The sequence below is a fragment of the Python bivittatus genome, unplaced genomic scaffold, assembly GCF_059951505.1.
Source record: "Python bivittatus isolate LINGU-HERP-01145 unplaced genomic scaffold, Pbiv_v1 ctg000220_np1212, whole genome shotgun sequence".
Lineage (NCBI taxonomy): Eukaryota > Metazoa > Chordata > Lepidosauria > Squamata > Pythonidae > Python > Python bivittatus.
This window is the reverse complement of record NW_028277048.1, coordinates 1640120-1665165: the sequence shown is the minus strand read 5'-3', so window position 1 is coordinate 1665165 and position 25046 is coordinate 1640120. Positions and strand designations below refer to the sequence as shown.

The following is a 25046-nucleotide window of genomic DNA, read 5'->3' as shown; positions in this document are numbered from 1 at the left end:
CCGCTGAAAGATACGAGGCTGCTTATCTCAGAGATGGAGAGGATGAAGACTTTTGTCAAGTTTTGAAAAAGCCTGAGTCAGCAACCAAATTTTCTGTGAACATCATATTTACTATCTTTGGTCTCTCCTCAGCAGCGACCGGATGAAGGTGGAAGAGATGGAGGATTACAAGCAGTTTCAGGACAGGGTGAAGTCCAGGCTGGTGTTTACTCCAGAAAATGTACAGTCACATGGATTTCCCACCCCTTTGTTCACCAGGTGTGGCGTGCATATGAAGCATGGCAGGAGAGAGCTGGAACTGAAACCCCGACTGAAGGCAACGCCTGGAACATGATTCAAGCAAACAGTGCCTACAGCATTTGCCATAAGCTACTCATGAACAGCAGTGTTTTGGGAGCAGGTGAACAGGAAGAGAGATTTGTGGAAGCTGAGAGAGGCCCCTAAAATGCCCATTAATGCAAAGGAAGGCATGAGGGCACATACCCCAAGCCCAGCCAGAAAAGGAGGCTTGAAACCCAACCAGCAAGTAGACAGGCTTCCTGTGACATGCTGTTTTGAATGTAAAGAAAGGGGGCATATGGAAAAGGACTGCTCCACTTAACTCTCAGTGTTAAGATTGTGCATCCACAAAGGAGCCTTCTTCAAGGCCAGTACCCAGCCCACCTGCTTCAATGTGGACACCATTCCAAAAGATTAGCAGGTGCCAGTCGAGCTTAAAGAATGGCCAGTTGTGGCATAGAGACCTGCTGGAAACAGGCATCTTGCTAGTCTACCTGATGCTGATCCCAGTGCGAGTAGGCAGGGCTCACTTAGCAAAGAGGTACCTCTTCGTCAAATTGCTAATCCAGATTAGGGTTTGAAAAGAAGAGTGGGCCCTTGCTGCTTTGGGTGGCATATCTGGGGCATTCTTCAGGCAGAAGAGGGATGCCTGGAAGAGATGGGTTTGTCAGCATCCCATGAAGAACAGCTACGGACAACTGAGACTCTTCATCAGCCCCTGAGGCCAGCCTGAGTAGTGCAGGTGAAGAGGGAAAGTTTAAGCACACTAAGCCTAACCCAGGAAAGAGAAAGGAGGAACCGCCAGCTGAAGGTGAGGTCTCAGAAAGCTTTCAGAGCTTCTTCCCCAGGAATTGCTTCAGGATGGAGGAAAAGACCAACGCCTTCGTCTAAGGAGCATCACCTATCCACAGTTCCCGACAATCCAGTGAAGACAAGAAACTCTAGCACTCAAACACGGTGATGCTGGTAGGTTTGGTCTTCCAGACAGTCCAGGAAGACTACTTAAAACTAAACAATATCTGGTAGCTGGTTGGAAATTATCCTTACCATTAGGCAGGTTTAGTTGTCTGAGGAAGGGAGGGTATTGGGAATTCCAAACAGTCAGTAGTTTCTGCCCAATATTGTATCCTCAGTTTTCCAGGTCTCAGGCAAGAACCACATGCAGACTTCTAGGAGCAGTAAGTAAGCCAAGGGTGTCGTTTTGTTTGTTTCACTTCATTTTGGACGGTCTCAAAACCTTGCCCAATTAATTTCCCAGCTATTGTTCCTCAAGACTCCAGCTTCGTTTCAGGTGAACTCTGTTAAAACTGAATCCAAACTTTTACAACAGCAGATTGACTAACAGTTCCCAGACTTAGACCACTCTGGTGTTTTCTTAGCAGAAACGAGAAGGCATTTTTCATGCTTTTAGCCTTGCTGCTCTCTTCGTGGCTTGGGAGAGGGGCAGAAGGTGCCTGGAGTGAGTACCCATGAGATCACCCCAGACTCTCCAGACTGGGTGAGGCTGCAATGAGGTGTCGGAGCCCTTTGCAGAGAGGTTCCCAGCAGACTGTATAAGGAAGAGTGTTAGATTAATTCCCGAGAGCCAGCAAATAATTAACGTCTATAATAACTTCAGTTGCCAAATACTTTGGTGATGCAATATTTCAATATTAGGAAGAAATGTTTTCCATTTTCGAACATTGTACCATCACCAAAGCAGAAGTTTAAAACTACGCTATACTGTATGTATCTTATTCAGACTGTGAGATTGGAATGAGATAACTAATAAATGAAAAGATTTTTAAAAGAAAGGGCATTAATGTTTACGGATGCTGAAAACACTTTGGAAAGTGTTAAGCGGAGACCTTTATTTCAAAATCTTGAATTATAATTTCTCAAATTCTTTTATGATGCTTTATAACACGCCTATAGACAGAATACTGTCTATAGGCGTGACAGAATCAGGCAGAAACCTGATTGACCCATGTAACATTACATAGGTTTCTCCTTTCCAGTTTGCAATTGGATGGAACCACTTGCAATGCAATCACATTTGATTAATATCTGAGTAATGCAGAGTAGGTAAATACAAATGATTGGTATGAGAACAGAAACACATAATGAAGGGTTCTCAATGAAACCAAAGACCACCTTATCAGGTATTCTGTTACTCAGAAGCCCATAAGCAGGACACTGAAATCACCTGTTTCTTTTGAGATGGGCTTTTGATCTCGATGATAACATATACGCTTACTGATGAGTAGCTACCAATAGCCTTAGCATTCATAAAGAAGAAAGGAAGGAAGGAAGGAAGGAAGGAAGGAAGGAAGGAAGGAAGGAAGGAAGGAAGGAAGGAAGGAAGGAAGGAAGGAAGGAAGGTAGGTCATCAACTTGACAGAGAAAAAAACTTAAAAACATTTGGGCTTTTAAAAAAAAATTAAATAGCAAGTGACTTTCTTGCTCTTTCCCATTGGATTCTTTAATAAATGTAATTATTTGGGAGTGGCTATAGCAAATAATAATAGTAATAATAATAATAATTATTATCATCATCATCATCATCATCATCCTGGGGAATATGCTGGACTGCTGGAATACACATATTCCTGGTTCTTAAGAACCTTAAAGGAAAACTCTGGAGAAGGTGACTCGACTTCCCTATATGTGCAAACCTTAGTCTAGATTCTTGCTAGTTCTGGGTAGGGTTTACTGTACTAATAAATGACCTGACTTGTGGAAACCTATCCCTGTAAAAGTAACAAGGGAGGACAGGTCTGGCAGCTTGTACTACCTTTCAGTGCCGTGCCTGTCCTGAATGTTAAAATGAATTTGGAAAATCGCCACACTAAAAGAAATCTTCCAAGTTTGCTCTTTGTGTCTGAATACTATGTTCCGATACCACTGGAAACATTATGGATTTGGAAGGAAATATTGATATGGGCTTGGATCCTTGTTGTTTAGGATGCCCAAGATGAAGAAGCAGCCCTTCTGTACAGGAAAGTGGAACAGCTGGGGATTTAATGTTTCTATCAAGAGGACAATTAACAAGAGTGCTAAAGGTAACCATCCTTATTACAGAAAAGGAGGATCCAATGTCTTCAGTGTGGCCTTCATATATTATGATGGTTCTTGTCTGAAAATAATCTTCATGGATGAATTCAGAGAAGAATAGAACAAGTAAACACCATTCTCAGATGGCTTACGTGCAGATTGTTTTATTGTCAGTGTTGGCTGTCTGGGATACAGTCCCAAGGTTCTTAAATTTTGAAGTTTTTCCAGGCTTGCTTTATATATTAAACAGAGCTTTTCTTTTTTAGAAAAATTAGCCCTCTCTCTCACACACACACACGCGCACACACATGAAGATGTTGGGGACCTCATAGTGAGGGGTGTGGCCTCAGGCTGATGGTTATGCTTCTTTGTCCTATTGTTCCTCATAACTCCCACACTCGTGCTTCTATTGGTCGGTTTCTTGATCATCACTTGGCTTGACATTTGGGCGGATTCAATGGCTGGTGACCATGGGAGGGCACAGGTAAAAAACAGTTGTAGGGGTGGTTCTGTTCTGACCGAGAAGGAAGGTGCCAGGGTCACAGACAGGAAGTACGAAGGAAAGATGTCCACTGTTATATGGCCTTGAATTTCTTAGATTTCCAGAAGGCCACTTTCAAGCCCTTGAAACTGGATGATGGTGGGTGGGTGAGGTTTCTTCCTGGCTGCGATGGAAATCTCAGCCTGTAGTCCAGGCTAAAGCTGCAGTATTGCTTATATGACCAATATTCAAATGATACTACCCTTCAGTGACAAAGCTGTGATGAGATTCCGGAGTTTTTTGGCCAACTTCCTTGGCAGACAGTCTTAAGTGATTCAGACAGTTGCATGCCACCAAAGTTGCAACTTAGGCAAGCATGAATTCTAATATTATTTTCTTGTGTATTGCTGGAACCCGGGCAGAGTATAATGGGTACCTTCATATGCAACATGAAAATGATAAAAACTGCTTACAGTACTTTCAGATGATTCAGTCTCAGACCAGAGAAACTCGCTTATGGCCTGAAAGGTGAGTGAGGGTGGTCCACAGTTCTGGTTCTATGTGCCTTTTTGTTTGGGAAATGTGATTAAACCTCCCAAAGCCTAGTTTGACAGTGGTTACTGATGGTTTGCTATCTCCCTTCCTGGTTTTCTGATATTTATTTATTTGTTTGTAATCCACATTTCTACCCTGCCACAGTCCAGAGACTTTCGGCAGCTTATATAAAGGGGGCAATATTGATGGTCTGTACTCTTCAAATGCCTGGAGTAGCACAGGGTAAAATCTTTAAATACTGAAACGAACCCTGCAGGCATGGCAGTAGAGGAAATGGTTGTGCTAGGAGACAGATGTCTGTTTAACTTTGGGTCAGATTCACAGCTGGAGCCTGTGAAAAATCTGTTTTAGAGATCAATTTCTGGGTTCTCTTGTTTTCTTGCTCTTCAGGGGATAATACGACAAAGGCTAGCTAAGATAGCCAGTTGAGTCACAATAAGAATATTCTGTTTCACATGCCACTCAATCCTACTTTCTTGTGGACATATGGTCAAGAGTTGCTTATATGTAGGAAAAAAACATAAGTCTTACTGAAGGCCCAAAGCTTGCAAGAAGGCAGCATTCCCCAAATGATGTCTGATGATGTTGAAGGTTCAGTCCATGAAGAACACCCAGTATTTTTCTTGCCATTGAAAGGCCTGTGCACTGAGATCTCTATGATGAGGAGGATTCAGCCACCCTTTCCTATAAGTGCTGGCAATTCTGGCTGAAGATCCTGGGAGTTCCATTCCTAACCTATTTAGAAAGCGCCAGGTTGGGTCAACTAATATAGGCTGTTTCATATCCCTTCTAAAATATATTTGAGGGGTGTGTAGTGTTAGAGACCATTTAAGCATTTTGAGAGGGCAGTCTGAACGCATCTGAACTGTGTGCTGTTTTGCCTAGTGTTAGGGAAAGGATGGGAGCTGAGATACCACTTGTTACTTTAATGGTCAGTGCTTCTTCTGATGTGAATGCTGCACAGTTTCCAGCATTGTGCAAGATAAAGGTACTCTTTGCTGTTAGTTTTGAAACACCACAGGAGCTGTTGTACTTTGCCTTGAACTTTTGTGCTTAACACCAAAGCTTTGCATAAGCCTTCTCTTAAAGGGGGGGAATCATTCTAGTATAAACAGACAGTATCAGGTGACTTGGCTGTGTGACAAAATAGCCCGCCTAATCTTTGTGAAGAACTATACAGATTAGGGGAAAAACGGTCCTGGACAGAGAGCTTGACTAATCCTCAGATGAAGATAGCATTCCTGGAAAAGGCCATGGAAAGTTGTGAGCAAACTCATACTTTGCCTCTCAGGCAACTGTTTGCAACAGCATCACTTGTAGGATGAATGCACAGAAACAAAGAAGACATTTCTCTCCTTCAACTGGTGAGAATGAGGATTACTATAATTTATCACAGAACATAAGAAGAGTCTTGCTCTTCTTATATTCAAACAAAGGGCCTTCAGAATACTTTTTCTTGCAGGCCAGCAGGTTGTCCACTTTAAATGAAGGAAGCTCTCTTCTGCTGCTGGTTCTTAGTGACATGTTTTTCAGACATGTGCCGACTCCAGAGTACTATTTTTTTTTTAATAAAATTTTTTATTCTTTACAACAAACACAAAACATACATAAACAAACAAAAACATACAAAAGCATAAAAAAAAGACATCTTCCATTTTATACCGTGTGTCAACCAGTTACCAACTCGTTGGTGCCCCTTTCATAATCTTAAATTCTCATATCATCTATTCAAAATATACTTGTATACTTATCAATTAACAATTATTAATCATTCATAGCTAGTCTATAGAATCATTTATTACAAAAAAATTTAACTTTCAATAGGATTAGTAGTACATTTTTATCCATCGATTATATATGTATATATATAATAATTAATATCAAATTTCTATTATAAAATTTCCTAATCCATTACATTACTATATTTTCTCATCCAATCATTAATAAAACAAATCCCGTGTCATATAAAATTACTTATCTTCTTACTCTAATTTCAAATATCAATTTAACTCATCTCTGCACATTCCATAATTTTCAATAACTTCCTCCTGCATAGGTACTTTTTCATTCTTCCAATTCTTAAAAGTTACAGTTCTAACCACTATCAAAACATACTTAATTCTTCACTACATGTTTCAACAAAAATGTCTCTAGTTTAAAATCTATATGTTACTATATCCAACCATGTATGAATTTTAGTCTAATCTCTTAAAACATTTACAATCAAATACAATTCTTTACTATATATCTCAATTTTATACCTTATTGCAACGCTTGCATAATTTTAAGTTCACCCTTTTCATTCAATATCCCAAAACATCTAGCTGTTTATTCCTTTTTCTATATTATTGGATAAGAGAAAGCAATAATAAATGTCCTTTCAAACATTCTGCTTTTTGAAGCTTCTGTCAGTTCCATCATTGTTGTATTCCCCTCGTTTTTTCTTTAGGCATCTGGAGTAGTTTCTTTCAATATTGTTTTACTTCTTCTTTTTATGCATTCTCTTAGTACGATTCTCCATTATAATCTTGTATAATCTTTTTCTCACCCTCAGTACCAAGAACAAGTCTGTCCCTCTTCATTTATCAGTTGATTAACCCTTTTAATTCTCAGTTTATAAGCCTCAAAATAATTCTGTTTAATGTTTCTAATTTCTTGTGCTATTTCTTCCTTTTCCATTGATCCCGTTTTATGTTTAATTAAATCCATTTTAGCTTTAATGTCTTTTTTTTTTTTTGAGGGAATTTCTGCAGCTCTTCTTCCAGTTTTTTATAGTCATCCTCGATAGTTTAAAAATCTTTTTCTGCATTGTGTTTCTCGTATAGTCTATTATCTTGTATAAACCTTCATTAAGTCAAAGGATTCTTTATCTTTGTTCTTGCCAAGAGAAAGAAGAAAAAAAAAGCAAAATAAAAAAAAAGAAGAGGAGGGGAAAGGCTAGGTCTCTTTAAAAATCCAACTGGGGGGGGATAGAGAGCAAAGCAGAGCTTCTAGCAGAAAGAAGAGCTACTGCCACTAATCAAGGCTCTTGTGACTAACTCAAACTTTCCATCTTGAATTATTTTCAAAGTCGCTTTCAACTCCGCTTTCTTGTTTATAGTTATTCGGATGGCACCTGTATAAACATGCACATCCCACTATCTTTTTAGAAAGCCCAGGGTCCTTGAGCATACGTCACAATGAAAAAAAAGGCACTATATCGAGCCTCTAGATGGCAGTGCAACTTTCTTTCATTTACTTTCTCTTAACTCCACTTTCCCCATTTCAAAATCAAAAAATATAAGTTTCTTATAACAATAGAAAAATCTTAGTCAAAAAAAAAGCTTAAGATAAAAAATTATTAAGTATTGAAAAGAAAAAGCCAGTCCAATTAAAAATATATATATATTTTTTTAAAAGAAAAACATCTTGCCAATTCCACTAAAAAGGGAAAGTTAGAAAGAAAAGATTTTTCCCCCCTTTTTTTTATAAGGCTCAATCTCGCCGCTTAATCCACTTTTCTTCACTTTTAAAAATCTCTTTAAGTTACTTAAGGTGTTCTCTAAGAATAGTTGAATAGTAAAGGTCCATCTCACCCGGTTGACACCCCTCTCTTTCTTCTTCCTTTGGAGCTGTCCCGGCTTTCGCAGTCATTAAATGGCTGCCTCTCCTCCGCCGGCTTCAAGAGCTTCTCCTGGGATCAATCTGGGACTTGCGGCGTCCCTGAGATCCACAGGACGCACCCTTTGCGATCGCCATCTCTACGGGACGGCTTAGGTCCATCGGGACCGTCCGGGGGGGGAGATATCGGCTGCGATCCTGGGAGCCCAGGATCGCCTGCCGTATCGCCGCGACGCCAGCTCCGCCCTCCCAACTCCAGAGTACTATTGAGCCATCATAATAAGCCATTGATAGCCTTACTCAATGTATCTATTCAATGTTTACGTTGCATGTTTTAGCAAGTTTACTTGTCAGTGCAACCAGTTCTCTCTTGCTTGCCAGAACTAAGTTGCGCATCAACAATCACATGATTACACAAAGTTTGCTTCTACTATTGATTCATGAGATGTGGGATGTGATGAATGCAAATCACTCCTGCTGATTTGCAGTTCAGAAATTATCACAGCTGCTCTTGCTTTGTAGGGACAGTGGTTGAAGACTCTCTAAAATCACTGTGCCAGCTGAATGGTGATTTTGCATATCTGAGCGACCCTTCATGTCTTGCTCTTGAAATTTCCTGGGAAGTTAAGGAAAAAGTGTATCAAAGGCCATCTTGGAATGCAGGCTACACTCAACTTGGGCCACCTTAGTAAGGAGGGAAAATGGTAGCTCCACCCCCAGGCCTCATTCCAGCCAACAGTGCTCCAGCCTCTAGACTGCAGCGCAAGCCACTCCAGTCTTCCACGCAAACATCAGACGACAGCCTTGACAACGCCACACCAGTGATGCCCATGTCTTGCTCTGAGGAGGACCTCTCTTGTTCTGCTTCCAGTGCCACCACAGTTCTCACACCCAAGAATATGCATTCTACTTCCATCCAAAATGAAACTGCCAAGCCAACATGCTCTTCACCTCAAACAAGAAAAGGAGGCTTCATCTTCTCATGCTTTCCTCAAGATTTCTCTTCACTGGCCAAAATATCTTTGCCAGGGGGTACTCCAGCTTGTTCAAGAGCAGAAGCTGGCTCCCCTGGGCCTTGTTTGTTCGCTCAGGGTGAAAGGTATACCTCCGAGTCCTGCCCTCTGCCTTCCTTTGGCTCTTTTGACTTCAGGATAGGAAACAGGTCAAAGGAGGACAGGAAGAAACACATTGAGCAGCAGCTGTCCAACGTGGAGGCCAGGCTTAAGGCCCTGCAGGAACAGCAAACTCTGTGGCTGCAGGAGCTGGTTCCAGCAATTAAGCACGTACGCTTAGAGCTTGCCAGCATTGGCCAGAGTCTGGATAGGTTAGTGAAACTCTTTGAACCGCGGGTGGCTGCCGATCCACACTTTCAGCCCATGCAGGAGAAGGCAGCAACCAGGGCGGAGGGGAGCTGAGTCAAAGGAAGACACTTGTCCCCCCCCTTCACCTCTCACCCCCACCAAGGAGTATAAGAAGAGGCCTAATTCCTCCAAAGCTCAGGAGCCCCTATTCATAGAATGGCTTCCGTTATAAAGCAGAACAAGAAGTGCCAAACACGTGTCCGTTTATTTCCTTAATGTCTTGCTTTCCGGTCAAGAACCCTCTAAAAAAAGAGAAAAAAATACAGATGGCGTGCGGGGGGGACTACCATTAGACACACAGTGTGGGTTCAGGCATAATGCTAAACCCAAGTTAGCAAAACAGAATTTCTGTGTTCACATAACTTGCTATGCTGAAACCAATTACATGGTTTGGTACAATGGGCTGATTGATACAGCATGCTAAAGCAGTGGCTGATTTCCCACAAACGCACCTTTTTTCAGCCTGTACTAGTGTACTCTAGCCATATGTAAACCAAGGCAAAGAGGGAGAGAACTTTTTCAACGAAACTCTCTGGCCTTCCATACAATAGGGGGGCATTGTGGGCTCCTCTCCCCTGTTGGTTGTCACTGTGTAAACAGGACCCTTGTGATTAAGGAGAAGAGGAAGAAGCCAGTTCTGAGTTATCTTTTTCTGCGTGGACTGGAAATTTGTATCTGCAGGGAGCTGGCATGGAGATAAAAACTTTTAATATTTATTTAATATTTTATTTATTATCCTTGTTTGCATGCTGCTTGCTCGAGTGACTTAAATAATTTATTGATTGGTAGAAATGGTTTAGTGTCTCCTGCACCATTACAAACAGAAGGGCAAAGCTGTTTTACTCTCAGCGCCGTTGGTCTTGCTGCACTTACAGCCGCAGATCGTGGCCATAAGCCAATGGAGGAGATCAGAAGATGCCCAGTAAAAAGCAGCTGCTGGAGCAACCTAAGGGAGATATAATGCCACAAAGGCCTATTGCATTGTAGCCTTATTGGACTGTAAAGGGGTTCCTTTTGTTACCAGTCGAAAGGTGCTGGGCATTCTGCCTTTCCCTCAACATTTTTTTTCTGGTAGGAAAACACGGAGGAAGCACTGGGCATTTCCAGAGGAGACTTAGTACGCAATGCTCTGTGCCATCCACGGGGTTTTCACCGGTGGGGAAGAAGAAGTCGACCACCTGAAACCTCCAGCGTGGATTTCCAGTGCTGCCCTTTGGGACTTGTCCTTATCACATGAAAGGTGGGAGCGCTAGGCAGCGACTTTCCAGACAGGGAACTCTCTGAAATCAGCCAAGTGTCGGATCGGTCTCCCCTCCGTTCAGTTCCCTGAATGAAGCACAGAGCGATCGTCCAATAAAAGCCTTCTCTGGAAGCAGCCGGAGCGGGATGCCCGATAGTGGACTTGGCGAGGAAGTGGGAAGGAAAAGCCGCCGCGGGCCGGCACTCGTTCCTGCCAGGCGTCCTCGCGTCGTGACGCGGGGCGGCGGCGGCGGCGGGAGTGCGGGGGTGGGTGGAGGCCGGCTGTGAGGATCCTTGGTGAGCATGCTCGGGGAGTTTCCGGGCTGTTCACCGCCTGGAGGACGTAAAGACGGAGACAGCCAGGAGTAAACAAAAGTCTCGCACGACCAGGTAAGGGAGCGCTGGAACCACGCGGCCTGCCGGCTCCGGATTCTTGGCGGGAGGGCTTCACCACCTGTGGCCGAGATGTCGTGTGCCTCGTCCGCCCAAGGCATCCTCGCTGGGCTTGGCGCTAACTCCTATCCCCCTGCAGGGCAGTCCAAAGGGCAACTTACAGCCATGTTAGCTGTTGCTGTTATGTCTAGGGATAGACTTGGGATTCACACAGACGGAGGTTATGGCCACCCTAGCCTCAGCAGCAGCAGCAGCAGCAGCAGCAGCGTCCCAAATCCGGGTGGGCGGATGGGTGTCGATCGATCGATCGATTGATTGATCATGTGCCATCAAGTCAGTGTCGACTCCTAGGATGATCTGTCCCTGACCTGGTCTTTCAGATCTTCCAAGGGGGTGCTCATCGCTACTGTAACTGAATCCATCCAGCTTGCTGCCGGTCGTCATCGTCTTTCCTTCCGCCCTTCCCAGCATTAGAGCCTTCTTCAGAGAGCTGGGTTAGGGTTAGGCATCCTAATGTGCCTGTAGTAGGATAATCTGAGCCTGGCCATTTGTGCCTCAGTGAGAACTCTGGGTTGATTTGTTCGGTGATCCACTGGTTTGTTTCCTTGGCTGTGCATGGTATTCTCAGGAGTTTTCTCCAACACTGAAGTTCAAAAGCATCAATACTCTTCCCATCTTGCGTCTTCAAAATCTTCACTTCCATAGAGTGTCACAGGAAATACCATGGCTTGCACGATTCTGGTCTTTGTAGGTATATTTTTATACATATAATTTGTGTTAAAACTTTTTTTAAAAAAGATAAAAACTAACACAAACTAATATAAAGAAAAGAGAAAAAGAAAGCAAGCAAAGAGAAAGCAAAAAGTGCGAGAAAAGGAAAACAGTGAATGAAAAATAGAAAAGAAAGAAAAAAGATACAAAGCAGCGGCTTCCAATATTCTTCACAGCAGTTCTAAGTACAATTATATTTTAACCTCTCTCTCTAAAGTTACATTATGACTCACTTCTTTCTGTAATCTATCCTGGCTAATTATCAAAACCATAAATCACAAGTTCATTTTTTTCATTTTTATGCAAAAAGTCCATAAGAGGTTTCCAGTCACCAATAAATGTAGATAGTGTCTTTTCTCTTATCAAAGACGTTTATCCATCTCAGCAAGGTCTGTCAGTTTCACCAAGCATTCCTCCGTAGTGGCTAGTGTCAAATCTTTCCACCTCTGTGCATATAATAATCTCATCGCAGCAATCATATATTGAAATAATCTTCCATGAGTCTTTTCTAACTACAGTGGGGCAAAAAAGTATTTAGTCAGCCACCAATTGTGCAAGTTCTCCCACTTAAAAAGATGAGAGAGGCCTGTAATTTTCATCATAGGTATACCTCAACTATGAGAGACAAAATGAGAAAAAAAATCCAGAAAATCACATTGTCTGATTTTTAAAGAATTCATTTGCAAATCATGGAACTCCTAGAAGAAGGGACTCCAAACGCAAACCTGCCGAGCCACTTCCAAATTCTTGCCAAGAAAACTGTGCGGACATAGCTGTAATAGTCTGATGGGCCTGGGTGCCAGATGATGAGACCTCCCAGACCAGAAGGCACTCTAATAATTACTGGGGAGACAGTAGAACTTCCAGAAGTAGATCTGGAGGTGATGTAGCCAGACCAAAGCAGCAAAGTGGTCATTCTGGTCATCAATAGTGCAATACTGAAAGAGGGGTTTCTTGTATTACAAGGAGGAACTCATGTGAGAATCATGAATAAAAAAAATCTGAAAGTGGAAAAGCATACCAGACTGACTGTTCCTAGATTAAGTGAAGCTAGGGTCACTTTAATTCAGATGATTACATGATATACTACTATGCGGGGCATGAGTTCACGTAAGGGACAGGAGTGGCAATGATAGTCAAAAAGGGCATTGTTAAGTGCTTAATTATAACCCAATAAATGACAAGGTATCTATTAGAATAGCTGGATATCCATTAGCCATTGGTGTAATACAGTCATATGCATCTACTACAGATGTAGTTCTAAGGCAAACTGTAAAAGATACAACATCAAAAAAGAATATAGTCCTATCACTAATAGGTGATAGGACAAAAATTGGATTTGGGTTGGGTGAGTACAATAATGCAGACAACTAAAATTTTGTAAAGAGGTGGTTTTGTTTTTTGCCAACACCTGTTTTGAGCAACATAAATGTAGATTTTACACATGGGTGTTGCCATATGAAAAACTTGGAATCAAATCAACTACATAATATGAAACAGAGGATAGAAAAATTCAGTGCAATCAAAGATGCTTCCAGGTGTTGATTATGGTTGTGATAATGATCCAGCCCTTTAATTATTAGTATCAAATATATTAGCAAGACATAACCTGGAGAACACATCGTCAGAATATAAGATCAAAGTAAAGAATAAATGTCATATGCTTAAACTTATGTGAAAGAAAATCTGAGGTTATGTGGAAAGATATAAGATACAGACTTCTCAACTCAGGCTTAATTTCTTGTGACTTCATGGAAAAACCCATCTAGCTTTCTTGGCTACAATACGAAAGTTGTTTACCACAGCCTTCTTCCAGGAAGTTTTTTTCAATTTCCCAATCTATCTGTACTGCTTGAATATTCAGATTGCCTCCTACCTGAGTATTAATTTGATCTGACTCTGCTTTAACTGTTTTTAAATAATCCAAGCTCAGTTACTTGCCAGAGCCATCATGAAAACTAAAGTGGGAAAAATGTTCACAAAATTTAAAAGAAAAGATCCACGTGGATTTTAAAACAAGCTGTCATGACAGCCAAAGAAAGATGGAGGATGAAAACCTTGGATAAAAAGAAGGATGTAGTAACTGAATGCAAACTTCCAATGTCCTGCAATGTCAGACAAGAATGTCAACAAATGCAGGAAAATAGTAAGAAAAACAAGAATTCTTTTTAAGAACGTTAGAGAAATCACAGCAAACATTTACAGCTGGAGGGAGAGGTCCACAATGGGATGCCACAAGGCTTACTCCTTTCCCCTGTCCTGCTTATTATCCACATGGAACCATTGGGAGGAGTCATCTGCTGGTTTACTGTCGATAATCAGTTATGTATTTCTGCCCTATGCCAAATGGGAGATGCAAGGGAAGTTCTAAGCCAGTGTCTGGAACCTGTCAGGGTCTGGGTGGGAAAAACAGGCTCAGACTGAACCCAAGCAAGGCAGAGTGGCCATTCCTCAGAAGTCTGCTAAAGCTGGGTTAGTAGCAATCTTGGCTGTCACTGGGATGGTGCTTTGCCATGGAAAGTAAGCTTATAGTCTGGAGGAGCTGGTAGAAGCCAATAGAAGCTATGGCCAGGAGGGTCTTTGCCAGCTCTTTAGCTTTACTAAAGAAGATCACCCATGTCTTGTCATCTCACAACGGGATTACTGTACTGTAATTCACATTACATGGGACATCCCTTGGTCAATAGTATTGAAGGGTGTTAAGAGATCTAGCAGAACAAGGATGGCCATACTCCATCAAGGCCTGCCACAGGTCATCCATGAGGACAAAAATGCAGATTTGATTCCATAGTCATGCATTGAGTGCCTTGGGTCCAGAAAACCCACTTCTATGCCTCACTACATTCTCCACAACCTTCCCTAAAAGGGGAAGTTGGAGATAGGACAATAGTTGTCTAATAGCAGAGCGGTGCCTATTTCAAGGTCACTGGTACTTCCCCCTTCCACAATGGGGTGTTGATTGTGGGCTGGATCCACATGCCTGCTCCTTCCTTGTCTGATTTAATGAGCCAGGAAGCAAGTCTACAGTTGGTGGACCTTAGACTTCAGAGGACCCTGTCCATTTTTTCAAGATCCACAGGCTCAAAAACTCCCTGATAATGATACATAAAATCATATCTGTCATTTCACTGTATGCTATTCATGAAGACATCAACATGATTAAGTGTGCAAGTTTTATATTTGGGTCATGACATTGCATGCAGGTATGTGTGAATCAGACTTTGTGTCACAACATTGTGACACACATTTTGTCAATTGCCCCCCCCAGTGAATGCCCATGGCAATAGATAGTTTGTTTTCTTGGGCTCAAGACAAAGACAAAGTCTGCATGATAAGTAAAGAGAATATTAATCCTGAGAAGGAAGGCAATGACAAACTTAAACAAGAGTATGAAAGATATAGATATTTCAGTGACAGCAGAGAACAGATTGATTAAAACAATGGTGATGCATGGTTATGAAAGCTGAAAATTGAAAAGGAACAAGAGAGGAAGATACCAAATTATGGATTTGGAAATGGTTACTAAGAGTACCATGGACTGCAGAAAGAACCGATCCAAGATGAATCCAACCAATCCAAGATGAGAATGTATTTATTTATTTATTTATTAAATTTATATAGCTCACATATGTGATTAATAGCTAATTGTAACTTTTAATAAAATTACTATACAAAAATGAAATCAGATCCACTGGTGAGCTGAACGAATTGGAATCCTAGCAATTAGCATTTTAGTCTGATCGCAGCCTCTTTTAATATATCCAACGTAGATCATGGCAACATGAAGTGGAACTGCCATTTCCATATGGCAGTCAAATGTGACAAATCTGCCTCAAGTTGCTGGCTCACCAGGAGGGCAGGTATCAGTGGATCATCTCTTGATGGGTAAATAACAGCCTTTGCCTGCACTCCTGCTGTGAGAATGAATGGCAGATTGGAACTGACTAAGCCAGCGTTTGTCAACCTTAGCAACTTTAAGGTATGTGGACTCCAACTCCCAGAATTCCCCAGCCAGCATGACTGGCTGGGGAATTCTGGCAGTTGAAGTCCACATGTCTTAAAGTTGCCAAGGTTGAGAAACACTGGAGTAAGCCCTTTCAAGATGTTATGGTGGGCAAACCAACATTTTAATGATACAACGGCTTTTCTTAAGCCATATCGTTTCTGTTGGATTCAAAGATGAATCTTGAAACAGGTGTTTTTCTTTACAAATGTTATCTGTGGCTGTTAGCATGTCAGGACTTAATGCTTCTAAGTACATCCAGACATTTTCTCATCTTTCTCACTGTGCTTCCGCTTCCCTCCCTAAGGGGAGCAGTGATTTCACAGAAGCTTGTACTTGAAAGTTATTTCTGGTTTGACCAGTAAAATTCTAGTTGGGTTAGTTGTATTAACTGGTTTTTTCATTTAGGAACAGGTATTGATATGGTATGATGTGAAACTATTTAGATCATAGGCAGCGCGTGCTCTTGTCTTACCTGATTTGCTTTCATGACTCACAGGCCCTTGAAATCCCCATCGGTACAGACATTTTATGCCAAGATTGTGATGATACCATCTATGCTATTTCATTCTCCATATTCCATTTGCCACAAATAACTTTTATGACTTTTTAAAACGACTGTTAATGACTTTTTTGTGGTTTACGTGTGGTATCAGGTTATGTGTACATCATCTGTATAGCCAATAGCTCTATTGGGTAACAATGAGGGAACCACATTCCAGCACATTTCAGAGAGCCTGAGGTGATGAAAGACTGCCAGCCTGTACAAAAGCTAATTGGATACTGATCTGATGTTGTGTATGGCAACATTTTGAAAACAGTAGAATATTTCAGTCTCACACAGGACATTCTGCTGTTAATCTAAAAGTTGCTATTCTTCAACAAAGGAATTCCAAAGAGTGGGAGAGAATTGGGTAGGGGGTAGGGAATGAGCCCAAATGTCTATGAAATGCAACAATTACAATTCAGTCTCTGACTATGTCAGAACCTCTGCAATCAAGCAACTGTCCTGCTAGCTTGCTTGCTTCGGTTCTGCCATTATAATACTAAGAGGATGAGGGGAGAGCGTGAGACGACCTGAGGAGCAGGAAGGGGATCATCAGCCACAGGCACAAGACAACCTGAGAGACAGAAAGGGGGGAGGTGCAATGGGGAAAGGGGATAAGTGTAACTTTTGGCACGCGTCGGCTTCAGTCTCAGCAATGCTCTCAACCTGTATACCAGTCCTTAATAAATAAACTTTCCTTTGAATCCACAATGGTGTCAAGGGGAGTTGCTTGCATTAGGACAAGTCATTACAGACTATTTATACCAGTGTTTGTCAACTTTGGCAACTTTAAGATGTGTGGACTTCAACTCCCAGAATTCTCCAGCCAGCATGCTGGCTGGGGAATTCTGAGAATTGAAGTCCACACATCTTCAATTGCCAAGGTTGAGAAATGCTGATCTATACAAAGCTAAGCTTCAGATAACTGTACAGATTCAGATCCATTTATAACTAAAATAGTAGTACAAATATCCCACCTGGGCATTGTTAATTAAAGCCGGTAGTAGAACAGTAAAAGGTTTTCCCCCTCAGGCCTTAATACAAAGACAAGCACACTGAAAATAAGAGATTGAAGAACTCTAAGCCAGACTTTTGGAGGTCACTAGCTTCCATCTTTTGCTACGTGACCCTGGAAACAGGCACCTGCTTTAATGCAGACAGATGATCCTTCATGCTCCTGACGTTCCAAAGCTCCCCTTACAAACTGAATGTGAAGCTTTGCACAGACTTAATGGCGGAGTCATGGGTTGGACCTGGCCCTATTCCCAACGTTCTCCACATCCCCCACTGCATTATTCCCACTGTACGTATGAGAACTTGAGGCTGCACATGAGTTTAGCCAGAAATCAAGATTTGGGAGAAAAGCTGATCACTTCTCATTTGGAAATACCACGTTATTGTATGTCTTCTTTCTCCTCTCAGTAATGTCCACCAAGGAACAAGTGCAGGGCCCTTCCATACCCACCCACAGCCACAAAGGCAGAAGAGTCAGCAGCAAGCAAAGTCAACCCTTTTTGTAATATATGCAAAAACCAAGGAGAGCAGATTGGAAGCAATTGATACAAAATGCCTGCTTTAAGGCATTTTCGGTGTGTCCCTCTGTCTCAGCCTTGGGAAGAAGAAGGCGAGGGCAAACCACTTCCAAAAAGGTTGCCAGGAAAACTTCAGGGACTTGCCCAGGCAGTCATCAGGAGTCAAGACTGACTCAAAGGCACCCAAAAAAACCAAACATGTATATTAGTAAGCAATTCATATCTATTATATTTTTACAGAGCTACAGCTTGAGGGATTAGTCTACTTGCTAGACTAATAGAAGATGCACTTGCTATTTCTGCTCCTTTTCCAGATTGAGTTTTCTACCTTTAAAATGTATTTGTTTCTTCAGCCCCTGACCCCCCCAAACATAGGGAATTTGTGGCACATCTTTGCTTTAATGACAGATATCTTGTCTGGTGGTGCATCAGCGTTCACCTCTCACACCAGAGTTAATTTTTGGTAAGAATTGGGTAACTTATTTTTCAGCAGGAAGCAGTTTTCAAAACGTGATGGCTGTGTTCACACACACATATATGCTAAAAAGAGACCACATAATGGCCTAGTATCATGTGTGAACTAGGCCTATGAATTTGAATTAAGAACAAGTTACTTAACTCTATCCCACTTGAACATTTTTTCTCACGCAAAATTACTTCCAGCTGCTTTTCTCCCATCAGGACTACTAATTATGAGTGGCCAGAGTTCCAGCAGGTTCTCCCCCCTGCACTGGACAACCAGTTTCTTAATCTTTTGTTGTTGAGCTTCTCACTTTCCCTTTGCCATCACCAGTTTACTTCTGAGAAAGTAGCGTGTGGCTGCAGAGTCAGTCCAACACTTTTCTTGCATCCTGTAGCTTGCTAGTGTCACCCTGTCCCTTGTGTTGTTCTGGGACCTGCTCAGTCATCATGACAGGGCCTTGGACTTTCATCCAAAGGTCTAGTGGACACAGCATCACACTGACCTCTTTTTCCCAACTAGCTGGGTAATAAAACGTCTGCAAGAAAACAACCCCAAGGACTCTACAGTTCCACCCCGAGCTACATATACTGTATTCTCTTCTGTTGTTGTCTTTTCAGTATACTGTTTCTGTGTTGGAAAAGATGAATAAAACATTGTTTAAATGTTTAAACAGTCTTGCTTCTGCTAATCATTAACTGCAATGATTTTCCTACTAAGTTTTCAAACTGAAGGAGAGATAACATGTGAGTGATTGCACATCACATTGTGGAGTTGCCCATTCTGCAGAAAAGGTAGAGGTAGGATTGGGTTGCTAAGAATAGCTTAGAGTTCTCAGCTCACCTGTCAATGTCAGTTCCACTCTCCAGGTGACCCATAATTGACTATCTGAAGGAAATGTACACAGTGGGTAAATCAAAGGTATCTTTCTCTCTTTCGCCAAATATACAAGTTCTCCAAGAATTCTGCATCTACTTTCTTTTTGTCCCAGGATGCTGCCCTTCACAGACTTGATACTAGAGAAACTGGCCTTGGAGAAAACCCTGTTCCGAACCACGGTTATCTCCAGCCTACTGCTATGCCTGCTGGCCCTCTTCATCCACCAGTGTTTAAAGGCCTTTGACGTCTGGTACCGTTACTATGTCAACTGTCGAAGACTACGCAGCTTCCCAGAGCCCCCCCGCCGCAACTGGTTCCTCGGCCACATGGGCTTGGTAAGTCCAGCTACTGGGCTGAAAGTATAAGGAATGGAAAGATATCAAAATCTGAGCACTGCACAAGCTGTCACTACAAGAGACAGCAAATGCTGCCCACAGATGCTTCTCCTACACCACAGCATTGAGGCACATGACTGACAGAGTCACAGGGATGCTGCATCTTCCAATTCCAGCAGAAGGGAAATACCCAGAACAAGAATTGCTAGGAAGCTAACAGCTGGGCAGAAGGAAAATGACTGATTTTTAAAAGAGCAGCTTCAATAACACAGGAAGGTGGCTGTGACTGGCTGCACAATTATTTTTTTAATTTTTAAAACTTCATTTCTGTGCACACATGCATTTTTCAGAAATTGATGCCATTTAAAAAACCAGACAAGCACAGGAGTAGTTGGAACTAGCAGTGTTCAGGGTTGAAGTGAAGCAGATGGAGAGAGGGAGGAAAATCCATCAGGATTCATTGGGGAGGGGAGATCTCTTTACCTCATCAGTGATGGATGGGGGTGTTTTTAGAAAGGCCTTTCCCTCCATCTTCTTTCTTCTTAAACTGGCTGGGCAATTTGCGTGGTCAGGTGATTGTCGTAGAAAGAAAAAGAGATGGGAGCAGTGACCCTGTTGCATGCATTTATGGGGGGCTTTTCTCAGGAAAAAGGAGAATGGCCATTGGCAAATAACCATCTTTTCTTTTTTTTATTCTTGCTTTGCCTTTTCTCCAAGAATAAAGATTCCCACAAATGGTGGATCCCCAATGTTTTACAACTGATTTTGTAAATGGGGTGTTCAGGCATTCGTTGTTTTTCTTCTTCAGGAAGAGGCAGGGCAACCAGGCTATTCGCAATAGAATGCCCTTACCTGTACTCCGACAGTAGTACTGCATAGTACATAAAACACACATCGTGCAGCTCCATTTCCTTTTTTGTTTTACTCATTTGGAAGAACACAGTCCTCCTGCCACTTATTATAAAGTGATGATACTGTAATTCTGTGGTGTCAGAGGAAGCTCCTGGTGTGGAGTGAATGTCCCAAACTAGGAGGCTTAAAGGAAGAGCACAAGCTTGTCCTCGTTGGTGCTAAGTGGGGACTGACTACTTACATTAGAATAAAACCAACACAGAAGCTGCATAGCATGTGTCTTATGTATTGTGTGGCCGTGCCCCATCCTGTCCAAACATTGTCCCATAGTTTCTGTCCTTATTCTGGGTTCCTGAGATGACTGTTGCCTTCATCACAGTGTGTCATTTCATCCAGTGCTTCCAGACACAGAACAGGTGGATCTGCGTGATATAATTTGTCCCAGCTCTCTGTTGGGAATACAAGAGAAGCTGCAACTAGTTAATCTTGCTGTGGAAGTGGGGAGGAGGCCGTTCTAAAGGCTCTGAAAAGATATACTTCAATAGAAGAGAATATATGTAGCTCAGGGTTGAACTGTGGAGTCATTGGGATTCTCTGAGCTTGGTTGTTTTCTTGCAAATGTTTTGTTACCCTGCTGGGTAACATCTTCAGTGCTAGTATGGAATGGGGTTGCTCTCTGTTTATATACAGTGGCATGCCCTGCCAGGGTTGGTGGGGGTGGGGGTGGGGGTGTGGGTTTTGTTTTGTTTTATTTTTTCCCTCTGGTAGTTCCTTGATTAGGGTACTGTTTACTGCTTGATTGTATGTCTGGTGATAATTTTGGTATTAATCTCTGCTTATCTGGGTGATGATTGCTGGGGAGGAGATGTTCTGATCTTTTGTTTTCCTTTTTATTGTCTCTTTTGAATAGTTTGTAGATGTTGTTTATCTCTGTGTGCCTGTTGATGGCTGCCTTGTCTGAATACCAAGTTTCCAGGAATTCCCTCGCATTTTTGGATTCAGCTTGGTCTAAGATACTGACAGTTTCCCAGTTGAAACTATGGTTAAGTCTGTCCATTTTGTGAGATTAAGTTGTGAGATTAAGTTGTGAGATCAAGGAGTTTTCATCGTGTCTTCTGCCTGCTAGTTGGTGTTCATGGATGCGGTCTGCTAGTCTTCTGCTGTCTGTCCTACATAGTGGTTGTTACAGTCCTTACACTATATGTTGTAGATGACTCCTGTTTTTTCTTCTTGGGCTACTGGGTCTTTTGGTTTGCTTAAGATGTTTTGGAGGGCTTTAGTTAGTTTCTGTGCTACAGAGATGCCATGTGGTTGTAATAGTCTGTTGATAGTTTCTGAGACATTTCTGATGTATGGCAGTGTAATCCTTTTCATAGCTTGTGTTGGTTGTGCTGTAGTAGGTTGAGTGGTCAGGCACTTTTTGATAAAGTTGTGTGGATCCATTTTGTTGGAAGATGTTGTATAGGTGGTCTGTTTCCTTTTTCTGCTGTTCTGGGTTGCTACAGTGCATTTGTGCTCGTTTGAATAATGTTCTCACACAGCTCCTCTTGTGGGAGGTTGGGTTGTTACTTTGGTAATGGAGTACTTGATTAGTGTGTCTTAGTAGTCTGATTAGTAATCTTCCAATGAACTTGGGTTTCTAATTTGCTGTTGTTTCCTCTGATGATAAGGATATCCAGGAAGGGTAGCGTGTTTTTGTTTTCTTCCTCACTGGTGAATTTTATTCCTTTGCAGATGTTGTTGATGGTTTCATGTGTCTTCCCTAGTTGTTCCTTTTTTATTATAACAAAGTGTCATCTACATACTGGATCCATACTTTAGATTGTATGTGTGGAAGTGCTATAGTTTCTAGGCGTTGCATTACAATCTCTGCTATGAGTCCTGACAGTGGTGATCCCATGGGTGTGCCTCTGATTTATTGGTATATTGTTGGTATATGTCCAAACTGATGGACAAATACCCTAGCCAGGTAACAAAATGTTTGCAAGAAAATAACCAAGCTCAGAGAACCCCAAGGACTCCACAGACTTTTTGTTACCTGGACAGGTAACATCTTCAGTGCTGGAAGGGAGTGGGATTTGCTCTCTGTTTATATACAGTAGCTTGCCTGAGAGTGTTGGTGGGGGTGTTGTTTTCTTCTTGGTAGTTCCTTGATTAAGCTGTTGTTACTGCTTGATTGTCTGAGTTGGTAGTTCTTTGATTAGGTTATTGTTTACTGCTTGATTGTTTGTCCGGTGTTAATCCCTGCTTATCTGGGTGTTGATTGTTGGTGAGGAGGTGTTCTGGTCTTTCTGTTTCCTTTTTATTGTCTCTTTTGAATAGTTTGTAGATGTTGTTTATGTGCCTGCTGATGGCTGACTTGTCTGAATACCAAGCTTCCAGGAATTCCCTCACATTTTTGGATTTAGCTTGTTCTAAGATGCTGACAGTTTCTCAGTTGAAACTATGGTTAAGTCTGTCCATGTGTTGTGATATTAAGGAGTTTCATCCTGACTGCTAGTTGGTGTTCATGGATGCGCTCTGCTAGTCTTCTGCCTATCTCATTGAATAATGTTATTACACAGCTCCTCTTGTGGGAGGTTAGATATACTTCACCCTTTCTCCAACAGGCCCTTGTTATTCTTGTTCCAAATGTTGGTCCTTTGGAGAAGGTGCATATTGGCCTGTCTCCTTTCATATTTGCCCATGCATCCCACCCTGGAGCAGACAAGGCCTCTTGGCCCCCTGATGGTTCTGTTGGAAGGCAAGCTCCTTGACAAAAACTGCTGAACAGGCAGGGAAGCCTCCCAGAAGAAATCAGTTGCACTTCCAGATAAGGAAGTGTGAAAAGAAATAGTTCCAGGACACCTGAGATGTGAGATTTGTCATATATCTTGTCCTGGCATGCTTAAAAAAAGTGCTGGTAGAGAAAAAGGAGCTGAGGGTAAAGGAAAAGAGTATTAACTTATTTCTCCAGCCTTGTTTTCAGGAAGATTCTCTTCCCCAGGCTGCCCCTGCTGTTTTGCAAGAGGAGAAATGGTTTCCATTGTAAACTGTGCACGTGGTGAGACCATCGTGGGGGCTAAAGGCCCCACACCCTTATAACTTGCTCCCAGTCCTATTGGCCTCTTCCCCACTGGTTTGGCTTTATTTATTTATAACCAAGGAAACCAGGCCCTAGTTTTTGGTTATTTGCATTTGTTTTGTTCTTTAGCATCTTAGTGTCTTTTATTTAGCTAGTTAGTTAGATTTAAAGGCTGCCTGACTCCAGGGCCACTCTGGACAGCTTACATTAAAAAAAAACCAATAAAAAACAGAGGAAACTTTGTATGTCCAGAAAAGACAAACTCCATATACTACCCAAAAAAACAGAACAAAGAAACGGGGGCTTTGCAGCCACTCTGTTCCATGGACTGGGAGAACAACCAGGTTTTTAAAGACTTTGGGAACTTCAGAAGGGTGGGTGCCGCATGGATATCTGGGGGAACGTTGTTCCAGAGAACAGGCACCGCAACAGAGAAAGCATGCTTCCTGGCTCACAATAGATGGCATTGAGGCGCAATGAGGGGACACGAAGGCAAAATGGACCTGGTGAAATTGTAGCCTAGTGCACTTGGGGAAGCCTACCTAAGACTTGATGAAAATGAAAGGAGGTAGCTGCATTCTGAGCCAGTGCCTCTAGGGCTCAGGATCTGCATTTCTGTTGTTCATCTGAGTGAAATATGCAGGAGTTTTAGAAGAGCTGTAGATGACATGGGGCCAGAGCCTCAACACCAGGTACCCCAATAGGGTACCTTCAGAGCAAAGCTCTTCTTTGTAGTGACAAGTCTTTCTCCACTCTCTTTTCTTGTTTGGCCAACTAGCCCTATCACCTTTCCATCCTGCTAACACCAGTATTCAATGCTTTTCTCCATTGCAGATTACACCCACCGAGGAGGGATTGGAGAAAGTGTCCCAGATAGTAAGCAACTTTTCCTCGACATTTATGATATGGTTTGGACCCTTCTTGCCAATTGTGACCTTGGCTCATCCTGATTATATCAAGCAAGTTATGACAGCATCAGGTACTGTGGTGGTGAATGGTGGCAAAACTGGAAGCCCACAGTTCATTGGGAGAGACTACAGAGTTCTGTGGATGTTGGCTGAGTGTGCAGCCTGAATTCATATTGCAGAAGACATGGCTTATTTATACATGGGTGGTGGATGAAGCTACAATTAGGTGCATCCATATAGTACAGTAGGCCGTAAGCTATTCATAAATCTCTGTGGCAGGGATCATACAAACTGAATGCAAAACAAACCAGCCATGATCCAGACAGTCTCATATTGATGCAGGGAGGTTCAGATTAGGAGCTTCAGGCCAAGCCCAAATCTGACTTCTGTGATTTCTATTAGAAAATAATGTTTAAGGAGACAATGAAGTACCTTGTCAAGCAAATTCAGCCTTTTATGTACCTGACTGACTTATTTTTATTGGATTCCCCTTTGTGTAAATGTTATTTATTTGAATAGGCTAAAACAGAGACAGACTTTTAATGAAAAAAGCATTGAGAGTCAGAATTTTAAGAAACTTTGGATTTTTTAATAATTTGGGTTTGTGTTAATTCATTTATATTAATGTGTCAGTAGAGGCAAATAAAGAAGACTAGTCTTTCACTGAGGAGGGGGAGGTAGAACAGGAAAAAGAGCACCAAGACAAAATACCTCATCTTAACTGAGAAATCAATACTCATATAAGAGTTCTATT

The 25046-nt window shown here is 42.0% G+C and overlaps 1 protein-coding gene across 1 annotated transcript in view; it reads left to right on the top strand.

Moving 5' to 3' along the window:
* Positions 1 to 25046, top strand: part of LOC103054301 (ultra-long-chain fatty acid omega-hydroxylase-like) — a 53853-nt gene that overhangs the window by 1208 nt on the left and 27599 nt on the right. Inside the window, exons 2-4 of the mRNA XM_088137617.1 lie at positions 133 to 3320; positions 19246 to 19468; positions 24219 to 24363. Of these exons, the coding sequence (XP_087993743.1) occupies positions 19247 to 19468; positions 24219 to 24363 (367 nt within the window). The 5' untranslated portion in view covers positions 133 to 3320; position 19246. The remainder of the gene's footprint in view (positions 1 to 132; positions 3321 to 19245; positions 19469 to 24218; positions 24364 to 25046) is intronic.